Consider the following 23,001-nt stretch of genomic DNA (forward strand, 5'->3'; position numbering starts at 1 on the left):
GAGCTTGGAGATCTGGACTCACTGACGGGCGAGGAGCTCGGAGATCTGGAGATACATGAACTGAATACAGGGATGTCGTGACATTTATAGGGATGGGGACGAGGGAAGTACAGTCGCTGTTTCCTCATCGGACAGAAAGTTGCAGGACTCAGTTCCTGCTTTCTGGGCAGAAGGCCATCTTTGTACCCGGAGCAGGTGCTTCATGACTGAAGAGAGAACCATTGTCCTGCAGATCGCGGACGTCAGACAAGACACCACACACACAGACACTGTCTCTGTCCTGGAAACAGGCGAGAGAGCTCACAGTCTCTCAGACAAAGGAGCCACTGTGTTCGGCAGGGCTAGGACCAACAGACCAGGGGTACAGTGTGACCCAGACTGGACTGGAGGGGTACAGTGTGACCCAGACTGGACTGGAGGGGTACAGTGTGACCCAGACTGGACTGGAGGGGTACAGTGTGATCCAGACTGGACTGGAGGGGTACAGTGTGACCCAGACTGGACTGGAGGGGTACAGTGTGACCCAGACTGGTCCAGTGATCTCTGGACTGGAGGGGTACAGTGTGACCCCGACTGGACTGGAGGGGTACAGTGTGACCCAGACTGGACCAGTGATCTCTGGACTGGAGGGGTACAGTGTGACCCCGACTGGACTGGAGGGGTACAGTGTGACCCAGACTGGACCAGTGATCTCTGGACTGTAGGGGTACAGTCCTAGTACAGTAATAATAATAATAATAATAATAATAATAATAATAATAATAAACTATTTTATATAGCGCCTTTAAAGGTGGCTTCTCAAAGCACTTTGAGAATGACAACAGCAACAACAACAATTAAAAATAAATAATAAAAAATACACAAGATGTGCACAGTGAGAGGAGACAGTGAGAGGAGACAGTGAGAGGAGACAGTCGATGGAGGTACTGAGTACAGCAGGAGCAGAGGGATGAAGAACAGAACCAGGTCAGTCCAGGCTCTTCTGAAGAAGAAGGTTGAGTCTGGAAGGAGTTTAGAGAAGGAGACTCTGATGTCCTTGGGGAGAGAGTCCAGAGCTTGGGGGCGCAGCAGGAGAAGCCCTGTCACCCCTAGAGTGTCGAGGGGCTTGGGGGACAGACAGGAGAGCAGAATTAGAGGAGCGAAGGTTGCGAGGTGGGGAGCAGGGCGACAGCAGCTCAGACAGGTACTGAGGCGCCCAGCCAAGCAGAGCCTTACAGGTGCGCAGGAGGATTTCGAAGTCGACACGAAACCTGACAGGAAGCCAGTGCAGGGACTCCAGGACAGGAGTGATGGGATCACTTGCACTGGACCTGGTCAGGATTCTGGCTGGCGGATTCTGGACAGACTGGAGTTTGTTCAGTGTGGCTTTAGAAACCCCAGCGAGTAGAGCATTACAGTAGTCGATTCAGGAGAAGACGAAAGTGTTGATGAGCTTTTCAGCCACAGTTAGGAATAACACAGGGCGTAGTCTAGAGATGATTCTGAGGTGGAAGAAAGATGTTTTGACAGGATGCTGCACGTGTGGGTCGAATGTCAAGCCTGTATCAAATATCACCCCCAGGTTCTTCAATGTAGACTGCAGCTCCAGTACAGTACCCTCCCCAGACAGGGTTACAGCACTGGCTCTACAGAGCTGATGGGGTGTCAATAAGTCTTGTCACAGAGAGAATAGAGACAGTCACATCAGTGTCGGGTTTAATATGGACATAGATCTGAGTATCTTCAGTACGGAAATGATGAATTAGACCACGTGATCCTAAAAGCTGACCAAGTGGAAACATGTAAATGCTGAAAAGTAGGGGACCCAGTATCGGGCCCTGAGGAACACCAGACTTGACAAGACCCATTTCAGACCTGTACCCATTGAGAGAGACAAAGTGACAGCGATCAGTGAGGTAAGATCTGAACCATTTGAGGGCAGTGTCAGAGACTCCAAACACAGTCTCAGGACGAGAAAGTAAGATGTCATGGTCAACAGTGTCAGAAGCAGCACTGAGATCAAGAAGGATGAGTATGGAAAGAGAACCAGAATCAGAAGCTATTAGGAGATCGTTGGTGACTTTGACTAGGGCGGTTTCTGTGCTGTGAAGTTGACGGAAGCCAGAGTGGAGGGGTTCGAAAAGGTTGTTTGTCATGAGGTGGTTATGTAGCTGAAGTGTGACAGCACGTTCTAGACTTCTAGAGAGAAAGGGTCAGTTGGAGATGGGGCGAAAATTGTTAAGGTTGTCGAGAGCCATGTTAGGCTTCTTTGACACAGGGGGTAATGGCAGCAGTTTTGAGGACCGTTGGTACAACACCAGTGCTCAAGGATTCATGTATAATATTGAGGACAATGGGACAGAGAGAAGAGAAACAGACTGGAACAGAGTGGTGGGGATGGGATCTAAGATAGATGTGGTGGGTTTCATGTGTGTAACCAGTTTACTGAGGGATGCTGAGTCAGGAAGAGAGAAGCTGGAGAGACGGGAACCAGAGAAGTTGGATGAGGAGGGAGGAGGTGTGGGAATGATGTGTGTAGTGGAGAGAATGTGGTGCCGGATGTTGTCGATCTTAGAACTAAAGAAATCCAAGACTGTGTTGCAGAGTTGCGGTGAGGCAGGCGGTGTGGTGGGGCAGCTGGGCTTGAGCAGTCTGTTGATGGAGGAGTAAAGATGTCTGGGGCTGTTTTGGTGATTTTCAATGATGTGAGAGGAGTAGGTGGATCTAGCAGACTCTATAGTAACCTTATATTCAGACAAGTACTCTGAGCATGTCCTCTCTGGACAGCCAGGTCTGCCTGTGTCCAGTGTGTGTGTTCAGGCTGTGGTCACTGAGCCTGTCCTCTCTGGACAGCCAGGTCAGCCTGTGTCCAGTGTCTGTGTCCAGACTGTGGTCACTGAGCCTGTCCTCTCTGGGCAGCCAGGTCTGCCGGTGTCCAGTGTGTGTGTCCAGGCTGTGGTCACTGAGCCTGTCCTCTCTGGACAGCCAGGTCTGCCTGTGTCCAGTGTGTGTGTCCAGGCTGTGGTCACCGAGCCTGTCCTCTCTGGGCAGCCAGGTCTGCCTGTGTCCAGTGTGTGTGTCCAGGCTGTGGTCACCAAGCCTGTCCTCTCTGGGCAGCCAGGTCTGCCTGTGTCCAGTGTGTGTGTCCAGGCTGTGGTCACCGAGCCTGTCCTCTCTGGACAGCCAGGTCTGCCTGTGTCCAGTGTGTGTGTCCAGGCTGTGGTCACCGAGCCTGTCCTCTCTGGGCAGCCAGGTCTGCCTGTGTCCAGTGTGTGTGTCCAGGCTGTGGTCACCGAGCCTGTCCTCTCTGGGCAGCCAGGTCTGCCTGTGTCCAGTGTGTGTGTCCAGGCTGTGGTCACCGAGCCTGTCCTCTCTGGGCAGCCAGGTCTGTCTGTGTCCAGTGTGTGTGTCCAGGCTGTGGTCACCGAGCCTGTCCTCTCTGGGCAGCCAGGTCTGCCTGTGTCCAGTGTGTGTGTCCAGGCTGTGGTCACCGAGCCTGTCCTCTCTGGACAGCCAGGTCTGCCTGTGTCCAGTGTGTGTGTCCAGGCTGTGGTCACCGAGCCTGTCCTCTCTGGGCAGCCAGGTCTGCCTGTGTCCAGTGTGTGTGTCCAGGCTGTGGTCACCGAGCCTGTCCTCTCTGGGCAGCCAGGTCTGCCTGTGTCCAGTGTGTGTGTCCAGGCTGTGGTCACCGAGCCTGTCCTCTCTGGACAGCCAGGTCTGCCTGTGTCCAGTGTTTGTGTCCAGGCTGTGGTCACTGAGCCTGTCCTCTCTGGGCAGCCAGGTCTGCCTGTGTCCAATGTGTGTGTCCAGGCTGTGGTCACTGAGCCGGTCCTCTCTGGACAGCCAGGTCTGCCTGTGTCCAGTGTGTGTGTCCAGGCTGTGGTCACCGAGCCTGTCCTCTCTGGGCAGCCAGGTCTGCCTGTGTCCAGTGTGTGTGTCCAGGCTGTGGTCACCGAGCCTGTCCTCTCTGGACAGCCAGGTCTGCCTGTGTCCAGTGTGTGTGTCCAGGCTGTGGTCACTGAGCCTGTACTTCGTCAGGGTCTGTTTCTGTTTGTTGTTTCTTATCTTGGTCAAATATTCAGCTAGTGTGTGTTGTCTGTTTAGGGCTCTGTAGCATTCCAGTTTGTGTTGTGTTTGTGTGTGTGTGTCCCAGTGTGTGAGATATTGCTGTTTGATCTGTGCTGTGATGAGATCAGTAGTGAGACTGTCTGTAATGTGCTTGTCTCTCCCTCTCTGTCCCTCCTGTCTTTCCTCCTCTCCTCTCGCTCCTCCCTCCTGTCTCTCCTCTCGCTCTGGCTGGGACAGGAGATCACACACTGTATTATTATTATTGAGAGACAGACTCACTGTCTGTTCCTCAGGCTGGGACAGGAGATCACACACTGTATTATTATTATTGAGAGACAGGCTCACTGTTCCTCAGGCTGGGACAGGAGATCACACACTGTATTATTATTATTGAGAGACAGGCTCGCTGTCTGTTCCTCAGGCTGGGACAGGAGATCACACACTGTATTATTATTACTGAGAGACAGGCTCACTGTCTGTTCCTCAGGCTGGGACAGGAGATCACACACTGTATTATTATTATTGAGAGACAGGCTCACTGTCTGTTCCTCAGGCTGGGACAGGAGATCACACACTGTATTATTATTATTGAGAGACAGGCTCACTGTCTGTTCCTCAGGCTGGGACAGGAGATCACACACTGTATTATTATTATTGAGAGACAGGCTCACTGTCTGTTCCTCAGGCTGGGACAGGAGATCACACACTGTATTATTATTATTGAGAGACAGGCTCACTGTCTGTTCCTCAGGCTGGGACAGGAGATCACATACTGTATTATTATTATTGAGAGACAGGCTCACTGTCTGTTCCTCAGGCTGGGACAGGAGATCACACACTGTATTATTATTATTGAGAGACAGGCTCACTGTCTGTTCCTCAGGCTGGGACAGGAGATCACACACTGTATTATTATTATTGAGAGACAGGCTCACTGTCTGTTCCTCAGGCTGGGACAGGAGATCACATACTGTATTATTATTATTGAGAGACGGGCTCACTGTCTGTTCCTCAGGCTGGGACAGGAGATCACACACTGTATTATTATTATTGAGAGACAGGCTCACTGTCTGTTCCTCAGGCTGGGACAGATGATCACACACTGTATTATTATTATTGAGAGACAGGCTCACTGTTCCTCAGGCTGGGACAGGAGATCACACACTGTATTATTATTATTGAGAGACAAGCTCACTGTCTGTTCCTCAGGCTGGGACAGGAGATCACACACTGTATTATTATTATTGAGAGACGGGCTCACTGTCTGTTCCTCAGGCTGGGACAGGAGATCACACACTGTATTATTATTATTGAGAGACAGGCTCACTGTCTGTTCCTCAGGCTGGGACAGGAGATCACACACTGTATTATTATTATTGAGAGACAGGCTCACTGTTCCTCAGGCTGGGACAGGAGATCACACACTGTATTATTATTATTGAGAGACAGGCTCACTGTCTGTTCCTCAGGCTGGGACAGGAGATCACACACTGTATTATTATTATTGAGAGACAGGCTCACTGTCTGTTCCTCAGGCTGGGACAGGAGATCACATTTTCCGGTTCCAGTTCAGCTCCTCCCTCTCCCAGTATGATGGAGAGTTGTGATTCTGGCAGGTGTGGGGATTCTGGGATTAGATCTGTAAAGTGAGGGAAGAATGTTTCTCTAATCCCAGACGCTACGACCTTAAAAAACATGACTAGGGTTTGACCGACACGCTGCAACATGAAAAGCACACCCGAGAGATCAGACTCCCCTGGGAGCACCAACCAACTTTATCATCACCGCAAAGCCAGGGACCCAGAAGTCAGCGTTCGGATTCAAATCGGGAGGAAAAACCAGGAAACAAAACCGCCCAGGCCACGATCCTGACGACGACAGAAAAATAAACACAGCAGAAAAACTGGAACCAGGAATCAGATGTAGTCGTGCCTGAACAATGGTCTGCTAAAAACTAGTCTTCCTCCTTCCACACCTGCCCGCACTAACGGACCGAACGCACACACGCCCTCCGCCCCCCCCAGGACCCCCCCCTGCCTCATCTGCTTCCTTCACTGGCAACACCTGGGAACAGAGGAAAATAGCGCTCAGTCAAGGGCTGTCACACCAGAGCGTCTGTCCCAGTGCAGTAGGAAGTGCTCCTCTGTCTCTCTTTCTCCCCGCTGGCAGTGGGAGCACAGCCTGTCCTCTCTGGACAGCCAGGTCTGCCTGTGTCCAGTGTGTGTGTCCAGGCTGTGGTCACTGAGCCTGTCCTCTCTGGACAGCCAGGTCTGCCTGTGTCCAGTGTGTGTGTCCAGGCTGTGGTCACTGAGCTGGTCCTCTCTGGACAGCCAGGTCTGCCTGTGTCCAGTGTGTGTGTCCAGGCTGTGGTCACTGAGCCTGTCCTCTCTGGGCAGCCAGGTCTGCCTGTGTCCAGTGTGTGTGTCCAGGCTGTGGTCACTGAGCCTGTCCTCTCTGGGCAGCCAGGTCTGCCTGTGTCCAGTGTGTGTGTCCAGGCTGTGGTCACTGAGCCTGTCCTCTCTGGACAGCCAGGTCTGCCTGTGTCCAGTGTGTGTGTCCAGGCTGTGGTCACTGAGCCTGTCCTCTCTGGACAGCCAGGTCTGCCTGTGTCCAGTGTGTGTGTCCAGGCTGTGGTCACTGAGCCTGTCCTCTCTGGGCAGCCAGGTCTGCCTGTGTCCAGTGTGTGTGTCCAGGCTGTGGTCACTGAGCCGGTCCTCTCTGGACAGCCAGGTCTGCCTGTGTCCAGTGTGTGTGTCCAGGCTGTGGTCACTGAGCCTGTCCTCTCTGGGCAGCCAGGTCTGCCTGTGTCCAGTGTGTGTGTCCAGGCTGTGGTCACTGAGCCTGTCCTCTCTGGACAGCCAGGTCTGCCTGTGTCCAGTGTGTGTGTCCAGGCTGTGGTCACTGAGCCTGTCTTCTCTGGACAGCCAGGTCTGCCTGTGTCCAGTGTGTGTGTCCAGGCTGTGGTCACTGAGCCTGTACTTCGTCAGGGTCTGTTTCTGTTTGTTATTTTTTATTTTGGTCAAATATTCAGCTAGTGTGTATTGTCTGTTTAGGGTTCTGTAGCATTCCAGTTTATGTTGTGTTTGTGTGTGTGTGTCCCAGTGTGTGAGATATTGCTGTGTGATATGTGCTGTGATGTGGTGGAGTCTGGGTTGTGGTGCTCTAGCAGTGCTGTCCTGAGGCTGGTTGTGTGTTGTGTGTGTTGTGCTGTGATGTGGTGGAGTCTGGGTTGTGGTGCTCTTGCAGTGCTGTCCTGAGGCTGGTTGTGTGTTGTGTGTGTTGTGCTGTGATGTGGTGGAGTCTGGGTTGTGGTGCTCTAGCAGTGCTGTCCTGAGGCTGGTTGTGTGTTGTGTGTGTTGTGCTGTGATGTGGTGGAGTCTGAGTTGTGGTGCTCTAGCAGTGCTGTCCTGAGGCTGGTTGTGTGTTGTGTGTATTGTGCTGTGATGTGGTGGAGTCTGGGTTGTGGTGCTCTAGCAGTGCTGTCCTGAGGCTGGTTGTGTGTTGTGTGTGTTGTGCTGTGATGTGGTGGAGTCTGGGTTGTGGTGCTCTAGCAGTGTTGTCCTGAGGCTGGTTGTGTGTTGTGTGTGTTGTGCTGTGATGTGGTGGAGTCTGGGTTGTGGTGCTCTAGCAGTGTTGTCCTGAGGCTGGTTGTGTGTTGTGTGTGTTGTGCTGTGATGTGGTGGAGTCTGGGTTGTGGTGCTCTTGCAGTGCTGTCCTGAGGCTGGTTGTGTGTTGTGTGTGTTGTGCTGTGATGTGGTGGAGTCTGGGTTGTGGTGCTCTAGCAGTGCTGTCCTGAGGCTGGTTGTGTGTTGTGTGTGTTGTGCTGTGATGTGGTGGAGTCTGAGTTGTGGTGCTCTAGCAGTGCTGTCCTGAGGCTGGTTGTGTGTTGTGTGTATTGTGCTGTGATGTGGTGGAGTCTGGGTTGTGGTGCTCTAGCAGTGCTGTCCTGAGGCTGGTTGTGTGTTGTGTGTGTTGTGCTGTGATGTGGTGGAGTCTGGGTTGTGGTGCTCTAGCAGTGTTGTCCTGAGGCTGGTTGTGTGTTGTGTGTGTTGTGCTGTGATGTGGTGGAGTCTGGGTTGTGGTGCTCTAGCAGTGTTGTCCTGAGGCTGGTTGTGTGTTGTGTGTATTGTGCTGTGATGTGGTGGAGTCTGGGTTGTGGTGCTCTAGCAGTGCTGTCCTGAGGCTGGTTAGTGTCGGTGTGGCTCAGGTCAGTGAGCCTCAGGACCAGCTGGCTCAGGGGGCTGTGTTTTGGGCTCAGCTCTTGTGTGTCCGTGTGTGAGGCAGTGTTGTGTGTCTTGTGTTGTTGCAGTGTTGTCCTGAGGCTGGTTAGTGTCGGTGTGGCTCAGGTCGGTGAGCCTCAGGACCAGCTGGCTCAGGGGGCTGTGTTTTGGGCTCAGCTCTTGGCTCAGCAGGGCTTTGTGGTGGTAGGAATTTTGGTCGCTGTTTTTTAGGTGTAGCCAATACTTGAATACTCTCTTCTGTATGTTTGTCAATAGTGGGTACTGGCCTAATTCGGCCCTGCACCCGTTGTTAGGAGTTTTTCTCTGCACACGGAGGATGTTTCTACAGATCTCCATGTGCAGAGTTTCTGTGGGGTGTTTGTCCCATTGAGTGTACCCCTGGTCTGTGAGGGGACCCCACACTTCACTGCCTGTCTCTCTCTCTGTACCTCCCCCCTCCTCTCTCCTGTCAATTCAATTCAATTCTCTCTCCTCTCCTCTCTCTCTGTACCTCCCGTCTCCCCCCTCCTCTCCTCTCTCTCCGTACCTCCCATCTCCCCCCTCCTCTCCTCTCTCCTCTCTCTGTACCTCCCGTCTCCCCCCTCCTCTCTCCTGTCTCCGCCCCCCGGAAGGCGGCGGCTTCAGTGCAGGAGCTGCAGCCGGGCAGACACAGCGCTCAGCCCGGCAGGTCGGCACGCAGCGCCCGGGGGAGGCCCAGAGCCCAGCAGCGGAGAGAGCGAGGCCGGGGCAGACCGGGACCGGGGCCCGGGCCGGGACCAGGACCGGGGCCGAGCCGGTGTTTGTGGGACCGGAGCCCCTCGGCGCCTCGAACAATAACAACCCGGCCGGGTTCCTGGCGACGTCCCTGCGCGGCCCCGGCGGCGTGCGCGCCCCCGGCGTGTCCAGGCAACGCGGTGACCGGAGCGCCGGACCGGCACCCGGGACCGGCGGACACTCGGCTTTTCACTGGTACCGGTTTAATTCTGCTGGCGCGGCTGGTCGGCTGGGCTTCGTGCCCCTCGGAGGGACCGTTCCGACCGGCTTCTCGGAAGGCGGACCCCCGGGTCACCGGACCGGCGGCACTCGTGTGCGCGGAGGAGCCGGTCCGGACGGCACGGGCCGAGCAGGGCTCCGGACCCGAGAGCCGGCAGCTGGGGGCGATGGGGTTTTAACGGACCGGACCGGACCGGAGAGACAGCTGCCACTGGGCGGGACGGGACCGCGGGCCGCGCTCATCGGCCCCAGCTGACTTCGGCGAGCGGGGCGGTTCGGTTCGGTGGCCATGGCGTTCCTGGACGGGCCGCGGCTGCTGGACTGGGCCAGCTCGCCGCCCCACCTGCAGTTCAACAAGTACGTGCTGACGGGCTACCGGCCCGTGTCGTCCGTGCAGGACTGCCTGCGCAGCCTCTGCTACCTGCACAACGAGATCGGCAACATCTACACGCACGGTGAGTCCGCACAGCGCCGCCCGCTGGCCGCGGCGGGGACTGCAGCCCTGTCAGTGACTCTGTGTGTCAGTGGCTCTGGGGTTGTGTGTGTCAGTGGCTCTGGGGCTGTGTGTGTCAGTGGCTCTGGAGCTGTGTGTGTCTGTGGCTCTGGGGCTCTGTGTGTCAGTGGCTCTGTGTGTCAGTGACTCTGTGTGTCAGTGGCTCTGGGGCTGTGTGTGTCAGTGGCTCTGGAGCTGTGTGTGTCTGTGGCTCTGGGGCTCTGTGTGTCAGTGGCTCTGTGTGTCAGTGACTCTGTGTGTCAGTGGCTCTGGGGCTGTGTGTGTCAGTGGCTCTGTGTGTCAGTGGCTCTGGGGCTCTGTGTGTCAGTGGCTCTGTGTGTCAGTGACTCTGTGTGTCAGTGGCTCTGGGGCTCTGTGTGTCAGTGACTGTGTGTCAGTGACTCTGGGGCTCTGTGTGTCAGTGGCTCTGTGTGTCAGTGGCTCTGGGGCTCTGTGTGTCAGTGACTGTGTGTCAGTGACTCTGGGGCTCTGTGTGTCAGTGGCTCTGTGTGTCAGTGACTCTGTGTGTCAGTGGCTCTGGGGCTCTGTGTGTCAGTGGCTCTGGGGCTCTGTGTGTCAGTGACTCTGTGTGTCAGTGGCTCTGGGGCTCTGTGTGTCAGGTGCTCTGGGGCTCTGTGTGTCAGTGGCTCTGGGGCTCTGTGTGTCAGTGGCTCTGTGTGTCAGTGGCTCTGGGGCTCTGTGTGTCAGTGACTGTGTGTCAGTGACTCTGGGGCTCTGTGTGTCAGTGGCTCTGTGTGTCAGTGACTCTGTGTGTCAGTGGCTCTGGGGCTCTGTGTGTCAGGTGCTCTGGGGCTCTGTGTGTCAGTGGCTCTGGGGCTCTGTGTGTCAGTGGCTCTGTGTGTCAGTGGCTCTGGGGCTGTGTGTGTCAGTGGCTCTGTGTGTCAGTGGCTCTGGGGCTGTGTGTGTCAGTGACTCTGTGTGTCAGTGGCTCTGGGGCTCTGTGTGTCAGTGGCTCTGTGTGTCAGTGACTCTGTGTGTCAGTGGCTCTGTGTGTCAGTGGCTCTGGGGCTCTGTGTGTCAGTGGCTCTGGGGCTCTGTGTGTCAGTGACTCTGTGTGTCAGTGGCTCTGGGGCTCTGTGTGTCAGTGACTCTGTGTGTCAGTGGCTCTGGGGCTCTGTGTGTCAGTGGCTCTGTGTGTCAGTGGCTCTGTGTGTCAGTGACTCTGTGTGTCAGTGGCTCTGGGGCTCTGTGTGTCAGTGGCTCTGTGTGTCAGTGGCTCTGGGGCTCTGTGTGTCAGTGACTCTGTGTGTCAGTGGCTCTGGGGCTCTGTGTGTCAGTGGCTCTGTGTGTCAGTGGCTCTGGGGCTCTGTGTGTCAGTGACTCTGGGGCTCTGTGTGTCAGTGACTCTGTGTGTCAGTGGCTCTGGGGCTCTGTGTGTCAGTGGCTCTGTGTGTCAGTGGCTCTGTGTGTCAGTGGCTCTGGGGCTGTGTGTGTCAGTGACTCTGTGTGTCAGTGACTCTGTGTGTCAGTGGCTCTGGGGCTGTGTGTGTCAGTGGCTCTGGGGCTCTGTGTGTCAGTGACTCTGTGTGTCAGTGACTCTGGGGCTCTGTGTGTCAGTGGCTCTGTGTGTCAGTGGCTCTGGGGCTCTGTGTGTCAGTGGCTCTGTGTGTCAGTGGCTCTGGGGCTGTGTGTGTCAGTGACTCTGTGTGTCAGTGGCTCTGGGGCTCTGTGTGTCAGTGGCTCTGTGTCAGTGGCTCTGGGGCTCTGTGTGTCAGTGACTCTGTGTGTCAGTGGCTCTGGGGCTCTGTGTGTCAGTGACTCTGTGTGTCAGTGGCTCTGGGGCTCTGTGTGTCAGTGGCTCTGTGTGTCAGTGACTCTGGGGCTCTGTGTGTCAGTGGCTCTGTGTGTCAGTGGCTCTGGGGCTCTGTGTGTCAGTGGCTCTGGGGTTCTGTGTGTCATTGACTCTGTGTGTCAGTGGCTCTGTGTGTCAGTGGCTCTGGGGCTCTGTGTGTCAGTGGCTCTGTGTGTCAGTGACTCTGTGTGTCAGTGGCTCTGGGGCTCTGTGTGTCAGTGACTCTGTGTGTCTGACTCTGTGTGTCAGTGGCTCTGGGGCTCTGTGTGTCAGTGGCTCTGTGTGTCAGTGACTCTGTGTGTCAGTGGCTCTGGGGCTCTGTGTGTCAGTGACTCTGTGTGTCAGTGGCTCTGTGTGTCAGTGGCTCTGGGGCTCTGTGTGTCAGTGGCTCTGTGTGTCAGTGGCTCTGGGGCTCTGTGTGTCAGTGGCTCTGGAGCTGTGTGTGTCTGTCAGTGACTCTGGGGCTGTGTGTGTGTGTGTCAGTGGCTCTGGGGCTGTGTGTGTGTGTGTGTGTCAGTGGCTCTGGGGCTGTGTGTGTGTGTGTCAGTGGCTCTAGAGCTGTGTGTGTGTGTCAGTGGCTCTGGGGCTGTGTGTGTGTGTCGGTGACTCTGTGTGTGTGTCAGTGGCTCTGGGGCTGTGTGTGTCAGTGACTCTGGGGCTCTGTGTGTGTGTGTCAGTGGCTCTGGGGCTGTGTGTGTGTCAGTGACTCTGGGGCTCTGTGTGTGTGTGTCGGTGACTCTGGGGCTGTGTGTGTGTCAGTGGCTCTGGGGCTGTGTGTGTCGGTGACTCTGTGTGTGTGTCAGTGACTCTGGGGCTGTGTGTGTGTGTCAGTGGCTCTGGGGCTGTGTGTGTCGGTGACTCTGTGTGTGTGTCGGTGACTCTGTGTGTGTGTCAGTGACTCTGGGGCTGTGTGTGTGTGTTGGTGGCTCTGGGGCTGTGTGTGTCGGTGACTCTGTGTGTGTCAGTGACTCTGGGGCTCTGTGTGTCAGTGACACACACACACCAGTGTGTGTGTTCAGTGTGTACCTGGGTGAAATGTTTCCTGTGAAGCTCTGAGCTGGACAGTGATGTTGGTAAGAGGCTGAGAAGATTAAGGTGTTGAGTGGAAACTCTGGGGTGAACAAAGCTGATTGGTACTCCATTAATACTCCCTGTGACGCTTAATACTCCATTAATACCCCTCTGTTCATTTCAGTCCACCCTGAAGTAACACCATCAGCCACTGTACAACCCATTAAAGAGTGGTGATATTGTGGTAGAAGCGCATTACAGTGCAGTAAAGCCCAGTGAGATCAGGGTAAAATCACAGTACTGTTCAGTAAAGGCCAGTGAGACTGTGGTAAACTCACAGTGCAGTTCAGTACAGTCCAGTGAGATCAGAGTAAAATCACAGTATCAGTGTGTGTGTGTTAATCTGAGTGTGAGACAGTGTCTCTGCTGGGATCAGTGTGTGTGTTAAACTGAGTGTGAGACAGCGTGTCTCTGCTGGGATCAGTGTGTGTGTTAAACTGAGTGTGAGACAGTGTCTCTGCTGGGATCAGTGTGTGTGTTAAACTGAGAGAGAGACAGCGTGTCTCTGCTGGGATCAGTGTGTGTGTTAAACTGAGTGTGAGACAGTGTCTCTGCTGGGATCAGTGTGTGTGTTAAACTGAGTGTGAGACAGTGTCTCTGCTGGGATCAGTGCTGTGTGTTAAACTGAGTGTGAGACAGCGTGTCTCTGCTGGGATCAGTGTGTGTGTTAAACTGAGTGTGAGACAGTGTCTCTGCTGGGATCAGCACTGTGTGTTAAACTGAGTGTGAGACAGTGTCTCTGCTGGGATCACTGTGTGTGTTAAACTGAGTGTGAGACGGTGTCTCTGCTGGGATCAGCACTGTGTGTTAAACTGAGTGTGAGACAGCGTGTCTCTGCTGGGATCAGTGTGTGTGTTAAACTGAGTGTGAGACAGTGTCTCTGCTGGGATCAGTGCTGTGTGTTAAACTGAGTGTGAGACAGCGTGTCTCTGCTGGGATCAGTGTGTGTGTTAAACTGAGTGTGAGACAGTGTCTCTGCTGGGATCAGCACTGTGTGTTAAACTGAGTGTGAGACAGTGTCTCTGCTGGGATCACTGTGTGTGTTAAACTGAGTGTGAGACGGTGTCTCTGCTGGGATCAGCACTGTGTGTTAAACTGAGTGTGAGACAGCGTGTCTCTGCTGGGATCAGTGTGTGTGTTAAACTGAGTGTGAGACAGTGTCTCTGCTGGGATCAGTGCTGTGTGTTAAACTGAGAGAGAGACAGCAAGTCTCTGCTGGGATCAGTGTGTGTGTTAAACTGAGTGTGAGACAGCGTGTCTCTGCTGGGATCAGTGCTGTGTGTTAAACTGAGTATGAGACAGCATGTCTCTGCTGGGATCAGTGTGTGTGTTAAACTGAGTGTGAGACAGCGTGTCTCTGCTGGGATCAGTGTGTGTGTTAAACTGAGTGTGAGACAGTGTCTCTGCTGGGATCAGAGCTGTGTGTTTAACTGAGTGTGAGACACTGCTGGGATCAGTGTGTGTGTTAAACTGAGTGTGAGACAGCGTGTCTCTGCTGGGATCAGTGCTGTGTGTTAAACTGAGTGTGAGACAGTGTCTCTGCTAGGATCAGTGCTGTGTGTTAAACTGAGTGTGAGACAGTGTCTCTGCTGGGATCAGTGCTGTGTGTTTAACTGAGTGTGAGATAGTGTCTGCTGGGATCAGTGTGTGTGTTAAACTGAGTGTGAGACAGTGTCTCTGCTGGGATCAGTGTGTGTGTTAAACTGAGTGTGAGACAGTGTCTCTGCTGGGATCAGAGCTGTGTGTTAAACTGAGTGTGAGACAGTGTGTCTCTGCTGGGATCAGTGCTGTGTGTTAAACTGAGTGTGAGACAGCGTGTCTCTGCTGGAATCAGTGCTGTGTGTTAAACTGAGTGTGAGACAGTGTCTCTGCTGGGATCAGTGCTGTGTGTTAAACTGAGAGAGAGACAGCGTGTCTCTGCTGGGATCAGTGTGTGTGTTAAACTGAGTGTGAGACAGTGTCTCTGCTGGGATCAGTGTGTGTGTTAAACTGAGTGTGAGACAGTGTCTCTGCTGGGATCAGTGTGTGTGTTAAACTGAGTGTGAGACAGCGTGTCTCTGCTGGGATCAGTGTGTGTTAAACTGAGTGTGAGACAGCGTGTCTCTGCTGGGATCAGTGCTGTGTGTTAAACTGAGAGAGAGACAGCGTGTCTCTGCTGGGATCAGTGTGTGTGTTAAACTGAGTGTGAGACAGCGTGTCTGCTGGGATCAGTGCTGTGTGTTAAACTGAGTGTGAGACAGTGTGTCTGCTGGGATCAGTGTGTGTGTTAAACTGAGAGAGAGACAGCAAGTCTCTGCTGGGATCAGTGTGTGTGTTAAACTGAGTGTGAGACAGCATGTCTCTGCTGGGATCAGTGTGTGTGTTAAACTGAGTGTGAGACAGCGTGTCTCTGCTGGGATCAGTGCTGTGTGTTAAACTGAGTGTGAGACAGTGTCTCTGCTGGGATCAGTGCTGTGTGTTAAACTGAGTGTGAGACAGTGTCTCTGCTGGGATCAGTGCTGTGTGTTTAACTGAGTGTGAGATAGTGTCTGCTGGGATCAGTGTGTGTGTTAAACTAAGTGTGAGACAGTGTCTCTGCTGGGATCAGTGTGTGTGTTAAACTGAGTGTGAGACAGTGTCTCTGCTGGGATCAGTGTGTGTGTTAAACTGAGTGTGAGACAGCGTGTCTCTGCTGGGATCAGTGTGTGTGTTAAACTGAGTGTGAGACAGTGTCTCTGCTGGGATCAGTGTGTGTGTTAAACTGAGTGTGAGACAGTGTCTCTGCTGGGATCAGTGTGTGTGTTAAACTGAGTGTGAGACAGCGTGTCTCTGCTGGGATCAGTGCTGTGTGTTAAACTGAGAGAGAGACAGCGTGTCTCTGCTGGGATCAGTGTGTGTGTTAAACTGAGTGTGAGACAGCGTGTCTCTGCTGGGATCAGTGTGTGTGTTAAACTGAGTGTGAGACAGCATGTCTCTGCTGGGATCAGTGTGTGTGTTAAACTGAGTGTGAGACAGCGTGTCTCTGCTGGGATCAGTGCTGTGTGTTAAACTGAGTGTGAGACAGTGTCTCTGCTGGGATCAGTGCTGTGTGTTAAACTGAGTGTGAGACAGTGTCTCTGCTGGGATCAGTGCTGTGTGTTTAACTGAGTGTGAGACAGTGTCTCTGCTGGGATCAGTGTGTGTGTAAAACTAAGTGTGAGACAGTGTCTCTGCTGGGATCAGTGTGTGTGTTAAACTGAGTGTGAGACAGTGTCTCTGCTGGGATCAGTGTGTGTGTTAAACTGAGTGTGAGACAGCGTGTCTCTGCTGGGATCAGTGTGTGTGTTAAACTGAGTGTGAGACAGTGTCTCTGCTGGGATCAGTGTGTGTGTTAAACTGAGTGTGAGACAGTGTCTCTGCTGGGATCAGTGTGTGTGTTAAACTGAGTGTGAGACAGCGTGTCTCTGCTGGGATCAGTGCTGTGTGTTAAACTGAGAGAGAGACAGCGTGTCTCTGCTGGGATCAGTGTGTGTGTTAAACTGAGTGTGAGACAGTGTCTCTGCTGGGATCAGTGTGTGTGTTAAACTGAGTGTGAGACAGTGTCTCTGCTGGGATCAGTGTGTGTGTTAAACTGAGTGTGAGACAGTGTCTCTGCTGGGATCAGTGTGTGTGTTAAACTGAGTGTGAGACAGTGTCTCTGCTGGGATCAGTGTGTGTGTTAAACTGAGTGTGAGACAGTGTCTCTGCTGGGATCAGTGTGTGTGTTAAACTGAGTGTGAGACAGTGTCTCTGCTGGGATCAGTGTGTGTGTTAAACTGAGTGTGAGACAGCGTGTCTCTGCTGGGATCAGTGTGTGTGTTAAACTGAGTGTGAGACAGTGTCTCTGCTGGGATCAGTGTGTGTGTTAAACTGAGTGTGAGACAGTGTCTCTGCTGGGATCAGTGTGTGTGTTAAACTGAGTGTGAGACAGTGTCTCTGCTGGGATCAGTGTGTGTGTTAAACTGAGTGTGAGACAGTGTCTCTGCTGGGATCAGTGTGTGTGTTAAACTGAGTGTGAGACAGTGTCTCTGCTGGGATCAGTGTGTGTGTTAAACTGAGTGTGAGACAGTGTCTCTGCTGGGATCAGAGCTGTGTGTTAAACTGAGTGTGAGACAGCGTGTCTCTGCTGGGATCAGTGCTGGGTGTTAAACTGAGTGTGAGACAGCGTGTCTCTGCTGGAATCAGTGCTGGGTGTTAAACTGAGTGTGAGACAGTGTCTCTGCTGGGATCAGTGCTGTGTGTTAAACTGAGAGAGAGACAGCGTGTCTCTGCTGGGATCAGTGCTGTGTGTTTAACTGAGTGTGAGATAGTGTCTGCTGGGATCAGTGTGTGTGTTAAACTGAGTGTGAGACAGTGTCTCTGCTGGGATCAGTGTGTGTGTTAAACTAAGTGTGAGACAGTGTCTCTGCTGGGATCAGTGTGTGTGTTAAACTGAGTGTGAGACAGTGTCTCTGCTGGGATCAGTGTGTGTGTTAAACTGAGTGTGAGACAGTGTCTCTGCTGGGATCAGTGTGTGTGTTAAACTGAGTGTGAGACAGTGTCTCTGCTGGGATCAGTGTGTGTGTTAAACTGAGTGTGAGACAGCGTGTCTCTGCTGGGATCAGTGCTGTGTGTTAAACTGAGAGAGAGACAGCGTGTCTCTGCTGGGATCAGTGTGTGTGTTAAACTGAGTGTGAGACAGCGTGTCTGCTGGGATCAGTGCTGTGTGTTAAACTGAGTGTGAGACAGTGTCTCTGCTGGGATCAGTGCTGTGTGTTAAACTGAGAGAGAGACAGCGTGTCTCTGCTGGGATCAGTGTGTGTGTTAAACTGAGTGTGAGACAGTGTCTCTGCTGGGATCAGTGTGTGTGTTAAACTGAGTGTGAGACAGCGTGTCTCTGCTGGGATCAGTGCTGTGTGTTAAACTGAGAGAGAGACAGCGTGTCTCTGCTGGGATCAGTGTGTGTGTTAAACTGAGTGTGAGACAGTGTCTCTGCTGGGATCAGTGTGTGTGTTAAACTGAGTGTGAGCCAGCATGTCTCTGCTGGGATCAGTGTGTGTGTTAAACTGAGTGTGAGACAGCGTGTCTCTGCTGGGATCAGAGCTGTGTGTTAAACTGAGTGTGAGACAGTGTGTCTCTGCTGGGATCAGTGCTGTGTGTTAAACTGAGTGTGAGACAGCGTGTCTCTGCTGGAATCAGTGCTGTGTGTTAAACTGAGTGTGAGACAGTGTCTCTGCTGGGATCAGTGCTGTGTGTTAAACTGAGAGAGAGACAGCGTGTCTCTGCTGGGATCAGTGTGTGTGTTAAACTGAGTGTGAGACAGTGTCTCTGCTGGGATCAGTGTGTGTGTTAAACTGAGTGTGAGACAGTGTCTCTGCTGGGATCAGTGTGTGTGTTAAACTGAGTGTGAGACAGTGTCTCTGCTGGGATCAGCACTGTGTGTTAAACTGAGTGTGAGACAGCGTGTCTCTGCTGGCATCAGTGTGTGGTTAAACTGAGTGTGAGACAGTGTCTCTGCTGGGATCAGTGCTGTGTGTTAAACTGAGTGTGAGACAGCGTGTCTCTGCTGGGATCAGTGCTGTGTGTTAAAGTGAGTGTGAGACAGTGTGTCTGCTGGGATCAGTGTGTGTGTTAAACTGAGAGAGAGACAGCAAGTCTCTGCTGGGATCAGTGTGTGTGTTAAACTGAGTGTGAGACAGCATGTCTCTGCTGGGATCTGTGCTGTGTGTTAAACTGAGTGTGAGACAGCATGTCTCTGCTGGGATCAGTGTGTGTGTTAAACTGAGTGTGAGACAGCGTGTCTCTGCTGGGATCAGTGTGTGTGTTAAACTGAGTGTGAGACAGTGTCTCTGCTGGGATCAGTGTGTGTGTTAAACTGAGTGTGAGACAGTGTCTCTGCTGGGATCAGAGCTGTGTGTTTAACTGAGTGTGAGACACTGTCTGCTGGGATCAGTGTGTGTGTTAAACTGAGTGTGAGACAGCGTGTCTCTGCTGGGATCAGTGCTGTGTGTTAAACTGAGTGTGAGACAGTGTCTCTGCTGGGATCAGTGCTGTGTGTTAAACTGAGTGTGAGACAGTGTCTCTGCTGGGATCAGTGCTGTGTGTTTAACTGAGTGTGAGATAGTGTCTGCTGGGATCAGTGTGTGTGTTAAACTGAGTGTGAGACAGTGTCTCTGCTGGGATCAGTGTGTGTGTTAAACTAAGTGTGAGACAGTGTCTCTGCTGGGATCAGTGTGTGTGTTAAACTGAGTGTGAAACAGTGTCTCTGCTGGGATCAGTGTGTGTGTTAAACTGAGTGTGAGACAGTGTCTCTGCTGGGATCAGTGTGTGTGTTAAACTGAGTGTGAGACAGCGTGTCTCTGCTGGGATCAGTGTGTGTGTTAAACTGAGTGTGAGACAGCGTGTCTCTGCTGGGATCAGTGCTGTGTGTTAAACTGAGAGAGAGACAGCGTGTCTCTGCTGGGATCAGTGTGTGTGTTAAACTGAGTGTGAGACAGCGTGTCTGCTGGGATCAGTGCTGTGTGTTAAACTGAGTGTGAGACAGTGTCTCTGCTGGGATCAGTGCTGTGTGTTAAACTGAGAGAGAGACAGCGTGTCTCTGCTGGGATCAGTGTGTGTGTTAAACTGAGTGTGAGACAGTGTCTCTGCTGGGATCAGTGTGTGTGTTAAACTGAGTGTGAGACAGCGTGTCTCTGCTGGGATCAGTGCTGTGTGTTAAACTGAGAGAGAGACAGCGTGTCTCTGCTGGGATCAGTGTGTGTGTTAAACTGAGTGTGAGACAGCGTGTCTCTGCTGGGATCAGTGTGTGTGTTAAACTGAGTGTGAGACAGTGTCTCTGCTGGGATCAGTGCTGTGTGTTTAACTGAGTGTGAGATAGTGTCTGCTGGGATCAGTGTGTGTGTTAAACTGAGTGTGAGACAGTGTCTCTGCTGGGATCAGTGTGTGTGTTAAACTAAGTGTGAGACAGCGTGTCTGCTGGGATCAGTGCTGTGTGTTAAACTGAGTGTGAGACAGTGTCTCTGCTGGGATCAGTGCTGTGTGTTTAACTGAGTGTGAGATAGTGTCTGCTGGGATCAGTGTGTGTGTTAAACTGAGTGTGAGACAGTGTCTCTGCTGGGATCAGTGTGTGTGTTAAACTGAGTGTGAGACAGTGTCTCTGCTGGGATCAGTGTGTGTGTTAAACTGAGTGTGAGACAGTGTCTCTGCTGGGATCAGTGTGTGTGTTAAACTGAGTGTGAGACAGCGTGTCTCTGCTGGGATCAGTGTGTGTGTTAAACTGAGTGTGAGACAGTGTCTCTGCTGGGATCAGTGTGTGTGTTAAACTGAGTGTGAGACAGTGTCTCTGCTGGGATCAGTGTGTGTGTTAAACTGAGTGTGAGACAGTGTCTCTGCTGGGATCAGTGTGTGTGTTAAACTGAGTGTGAGACAGTGTCTCTGCTGGGATCAGTGTGTGTGTTAAACTGAGTGTGAGACAGCGTGTCTCTGCTGGGATCAGAGCTGTGTGTTAAACTGAGTGTGAGACAGTGTGTCTCTGCTGGGATCAGTGCTGTGTGTTAAACTGAGTGTGAGACAGCGTGTCTCTGCTGGAATCAGTGCTGTGTGTTAAACTGAGTGTGAGACAGTGTCTCTGCTGGGATCAGTGCTGTGTGTTAAACTGAGAGAGAGACAGCGTGTCTCTGCTGGGATCAGTGTGTGTGTTAAACTGAGTGTGAGACAGTGTCTCTGCTGGGATCAGTGTGTGTGTTAAACTGAGTGTGAACAGTGTCTCTGCTGGGATCAGTGTGTGTGTTAAACTGAGTGTGAGACAGTGTCTCTGCTGGGATCAGCACTGTGTGTTAAACTGAGTGTGAGACAGCGTGTCTCTGCTGGGATCAGTGTGTGTGTTAAACTGAGTGTGAGACAGTGTCTCTGCTGGGATCAGTGCTGTGTGTTAAACTGAGTGTGAGACAGCGTGTCTCTGCTGGGATCAGTGCTGTGTGTTAAAGTGAGTGTGAGACAGTGTGTCTGCTGGGATCAGTGTGTGTGTTAAACTGAGAGAGAGACAGCAAGTCTCTGCTGGGATCAGTGTGTGTGTTAAACTGAGTGTGAGACAGCATGTCTCTGCTGGGATCTGTGCTGTGTGTTAAACTGAGTGTGAGACAGCATGTCTCTGCTGGGATCAGTGTGTGTGTTAAACTGAGTGTGAGACAGCGTGTCTCTGCTGGGATCAGTGTGTGTGTTAAACTGAGTGTGAGACAGTGTCTCTGCTGGGATCAGTGTGTGTGTTAAACTGAGTGTGAGACAGTGTCTCTGCTGGGATCAGAGCTGTGTGTTTAACTGAGTGTGAGACACTGTCTGCTGGGATCAGTGTGTGTGTTAAACTGAGTGTGAGACAGCGTGTCTCTGCTGGGATCAGTGCTGTGTGTTAAACTGAGTGTGAGACAGTGTCTCTGCTGGGATCAGTGCTGTGTGTTAAACTGAGTGTGAGACTGTCTCTGCTGGGATCAGTGCTGTGTGTTTAACTGAGTGTGAGATAGTGTCTGCTGGGATCAGTGTGTGTGTTAAACTGAGTGTGAGACAGTGTCTCTGCTGGGATCAGTGTGTGTGTTAAACTGAGTGTGAGACAGTGTCTCTGCTGGGATCAGTGTGTGTGTTAAACTGAGTGTGAGACAGCGTGTCTCTGCTGGGATCAGTGTGTGTGTTAAACTGAGTGTGAGACAGCGTGTCTCTGCTGGGATCAGTGCTGTGTGTTAAACTGAGAGAGAGACAGCGTGTCTCTGCTGGGATCAGTGTGTGTGTTAAACTGAGTGTGAGACAGCGTGTCTGCTGGGATCAGTGCTGTGTGTTAAACTGAGTGTGAGACAGTGTCTCTGCTGGGATCAGTGCTGTGTGTTAAACTTAGAGAGAGACAGCGTGTCTCTGCTGGGATCAGTGTGTGTGTTAAACTGAGTGTGAGACAGTGTGTCTGCTGGGATCAGTGTGTGTGTTAAACTGAATGCGAGACAGTGTCTCTGCTGGGATCAGTGTGTGTGTTAAACTGAGTGTCTCCAGATGTTTTTATATTTCCTCTGTGACCTTGACATTCTAATGAATCTCTTTCTCCTTACAACCCTGTGATAAGTCCATTAGCTAACAGGCTTACAGTGAAAAAAAAGATTATCCTCCATTCACAGTGTACACAATAACAGAGAGAGGTTAATACAGGGGTTAATAAGAGTGCAGTCTTACTGGAGTTTGTGTGTGTGTATTAACCCCTCTCTCTCTCAGTGCAGTGTTGGTGTACTGGAGTGTCCAGTCAGTGTGTCTGTATTAACCCCTCTCTCTCTCAGTGCAGTGTTAATGTACTGGAGTGTCCAGTCAGTGTGTCTGTATTAACCCCTCTCTCTCTCAGTGCAGTGTTAATGTACTGGAGTGTCCAGTCAGTGTGTCTGTATTAACCCCTCTCTCTCTCTCTCTCTCTCAGTGCAGTGTTAATGTACTGGAGTGTCCAGTCAGTGTGTCTGTATTAACCCCTCTCTCTCAGTGCAGTGTTAATGTACTGGAGTGTCCAGTCAGTGTGTCTGTATTAACCCCTCTCTCTCTCAGTGCAGTGTTAATGTACTGGAGTGTCCAGTCAGTGTGTCTGTATTAACCCCTCTCTCTCTCTCTCTCTCTCAGTGCAGTGTTAATGTACTGGAGTGTCCAGTCAGTGTGTCTGTATTAACCCCTCTCTCTCAGTGCAGTGTTAATGTACTGGAGTGTCCAGTCAGTGTGTGTGTATTAACCCCTCTCTCTCTCAGTGCAGTGTTAATGTACTGGAGTGTCCAGTCAGTGTGTGTGTATTAACCCCTCTCTCTCAGTGCAGTGTTAATGTACTGGAGTGTCCAGTCAGTGTGTCTGTATTAACCCCTCTCTCTCAGTGCAGTGTTAATGTACTGGAGTGTCCAGTCAGTGTGTCTGTATTAACCCCTCTCTCTCTCAGTGCAGTGTTAATGTACTGGAGTGTCCAGTCAGTGTGTCTGTATGAACCCCTCTCTCTCTCAGTGCAGTGTTAATGTACTGGAGTGTCCAGTCACTGTGTCTGTATTAACCCCTCTCTCTCAGTGCAGTGTTAATGTACTGGAGTGTCCAGTCAGTGTGTGTGTATTAACCCCTCTCTCTCAGTGCAGTGTTAATGTACTGGAGTGTCCAGTCAGTGTGTGTGTATTAACCCCTCTCTCTCTCAGTGCAGTGTTAATGTACTGGAGTGTCCAGTCAGTGTGTGTGTATTAACCCCTCTCTCTCAGTGCAGTGTTAATGTACTGGAGTGTCCAGTCAGTGTGTCTGTATTAACCCCTCTCTCTCTCAGTGCAGTGTTAATGTACTGGAGTGTCCAGTCAGTGTGTCTGTATTAACCCCTCTCTCTCTCTCTCTCAGTGCAGTGTTAATGT

At 52.2% G+C, this 23,001-nt stretch overlaps 1 protein-coding gene across 1 annotated transcript in view; it reads left to right on the plus strand.

Annotated features, from left to right (window-relative positions):
* The first annotated feature begins 8,910 nt into the window (after positions 1–8,910).
* Positions 8,911–23,001, plus strand: part of LOC148807342 (progestin and adipoQ receptor family member 4-like) — a 28,251-nt gene continuing 14,160 nt past the window's right edge. Inside the window, exon 1 of the mRNA XM_088909538.1 lies at positions 8,911–9,715. Within this exon, the coding sequence (XP_088765664.1) occupies positions 9,550–9,715 (166 nt within the window). The 5' untranslated portion in view covers positions 8,911–9,549. The remainder of the gene's footprint in view (positions 9,716–23,001) is intronic.

The sequence above is a fragment of the Atractosteus spatula genome, unplaced genomic scaffold, assembly GCF_055471065.1.
Source record: "Atractosteus spatula isolate fAtrSpa1 unplaced genomic scaffold, fAtrSpa1.hap1 Scaffold_33, whole genome shotgun sequence".
NCBI classification, from domain to species: Eukaryota; Metazoa; Chordata; class Actinopteri; order Semionotiformes; family Lepisosteidae; genus Atractosteus; species Atractosteus spatula.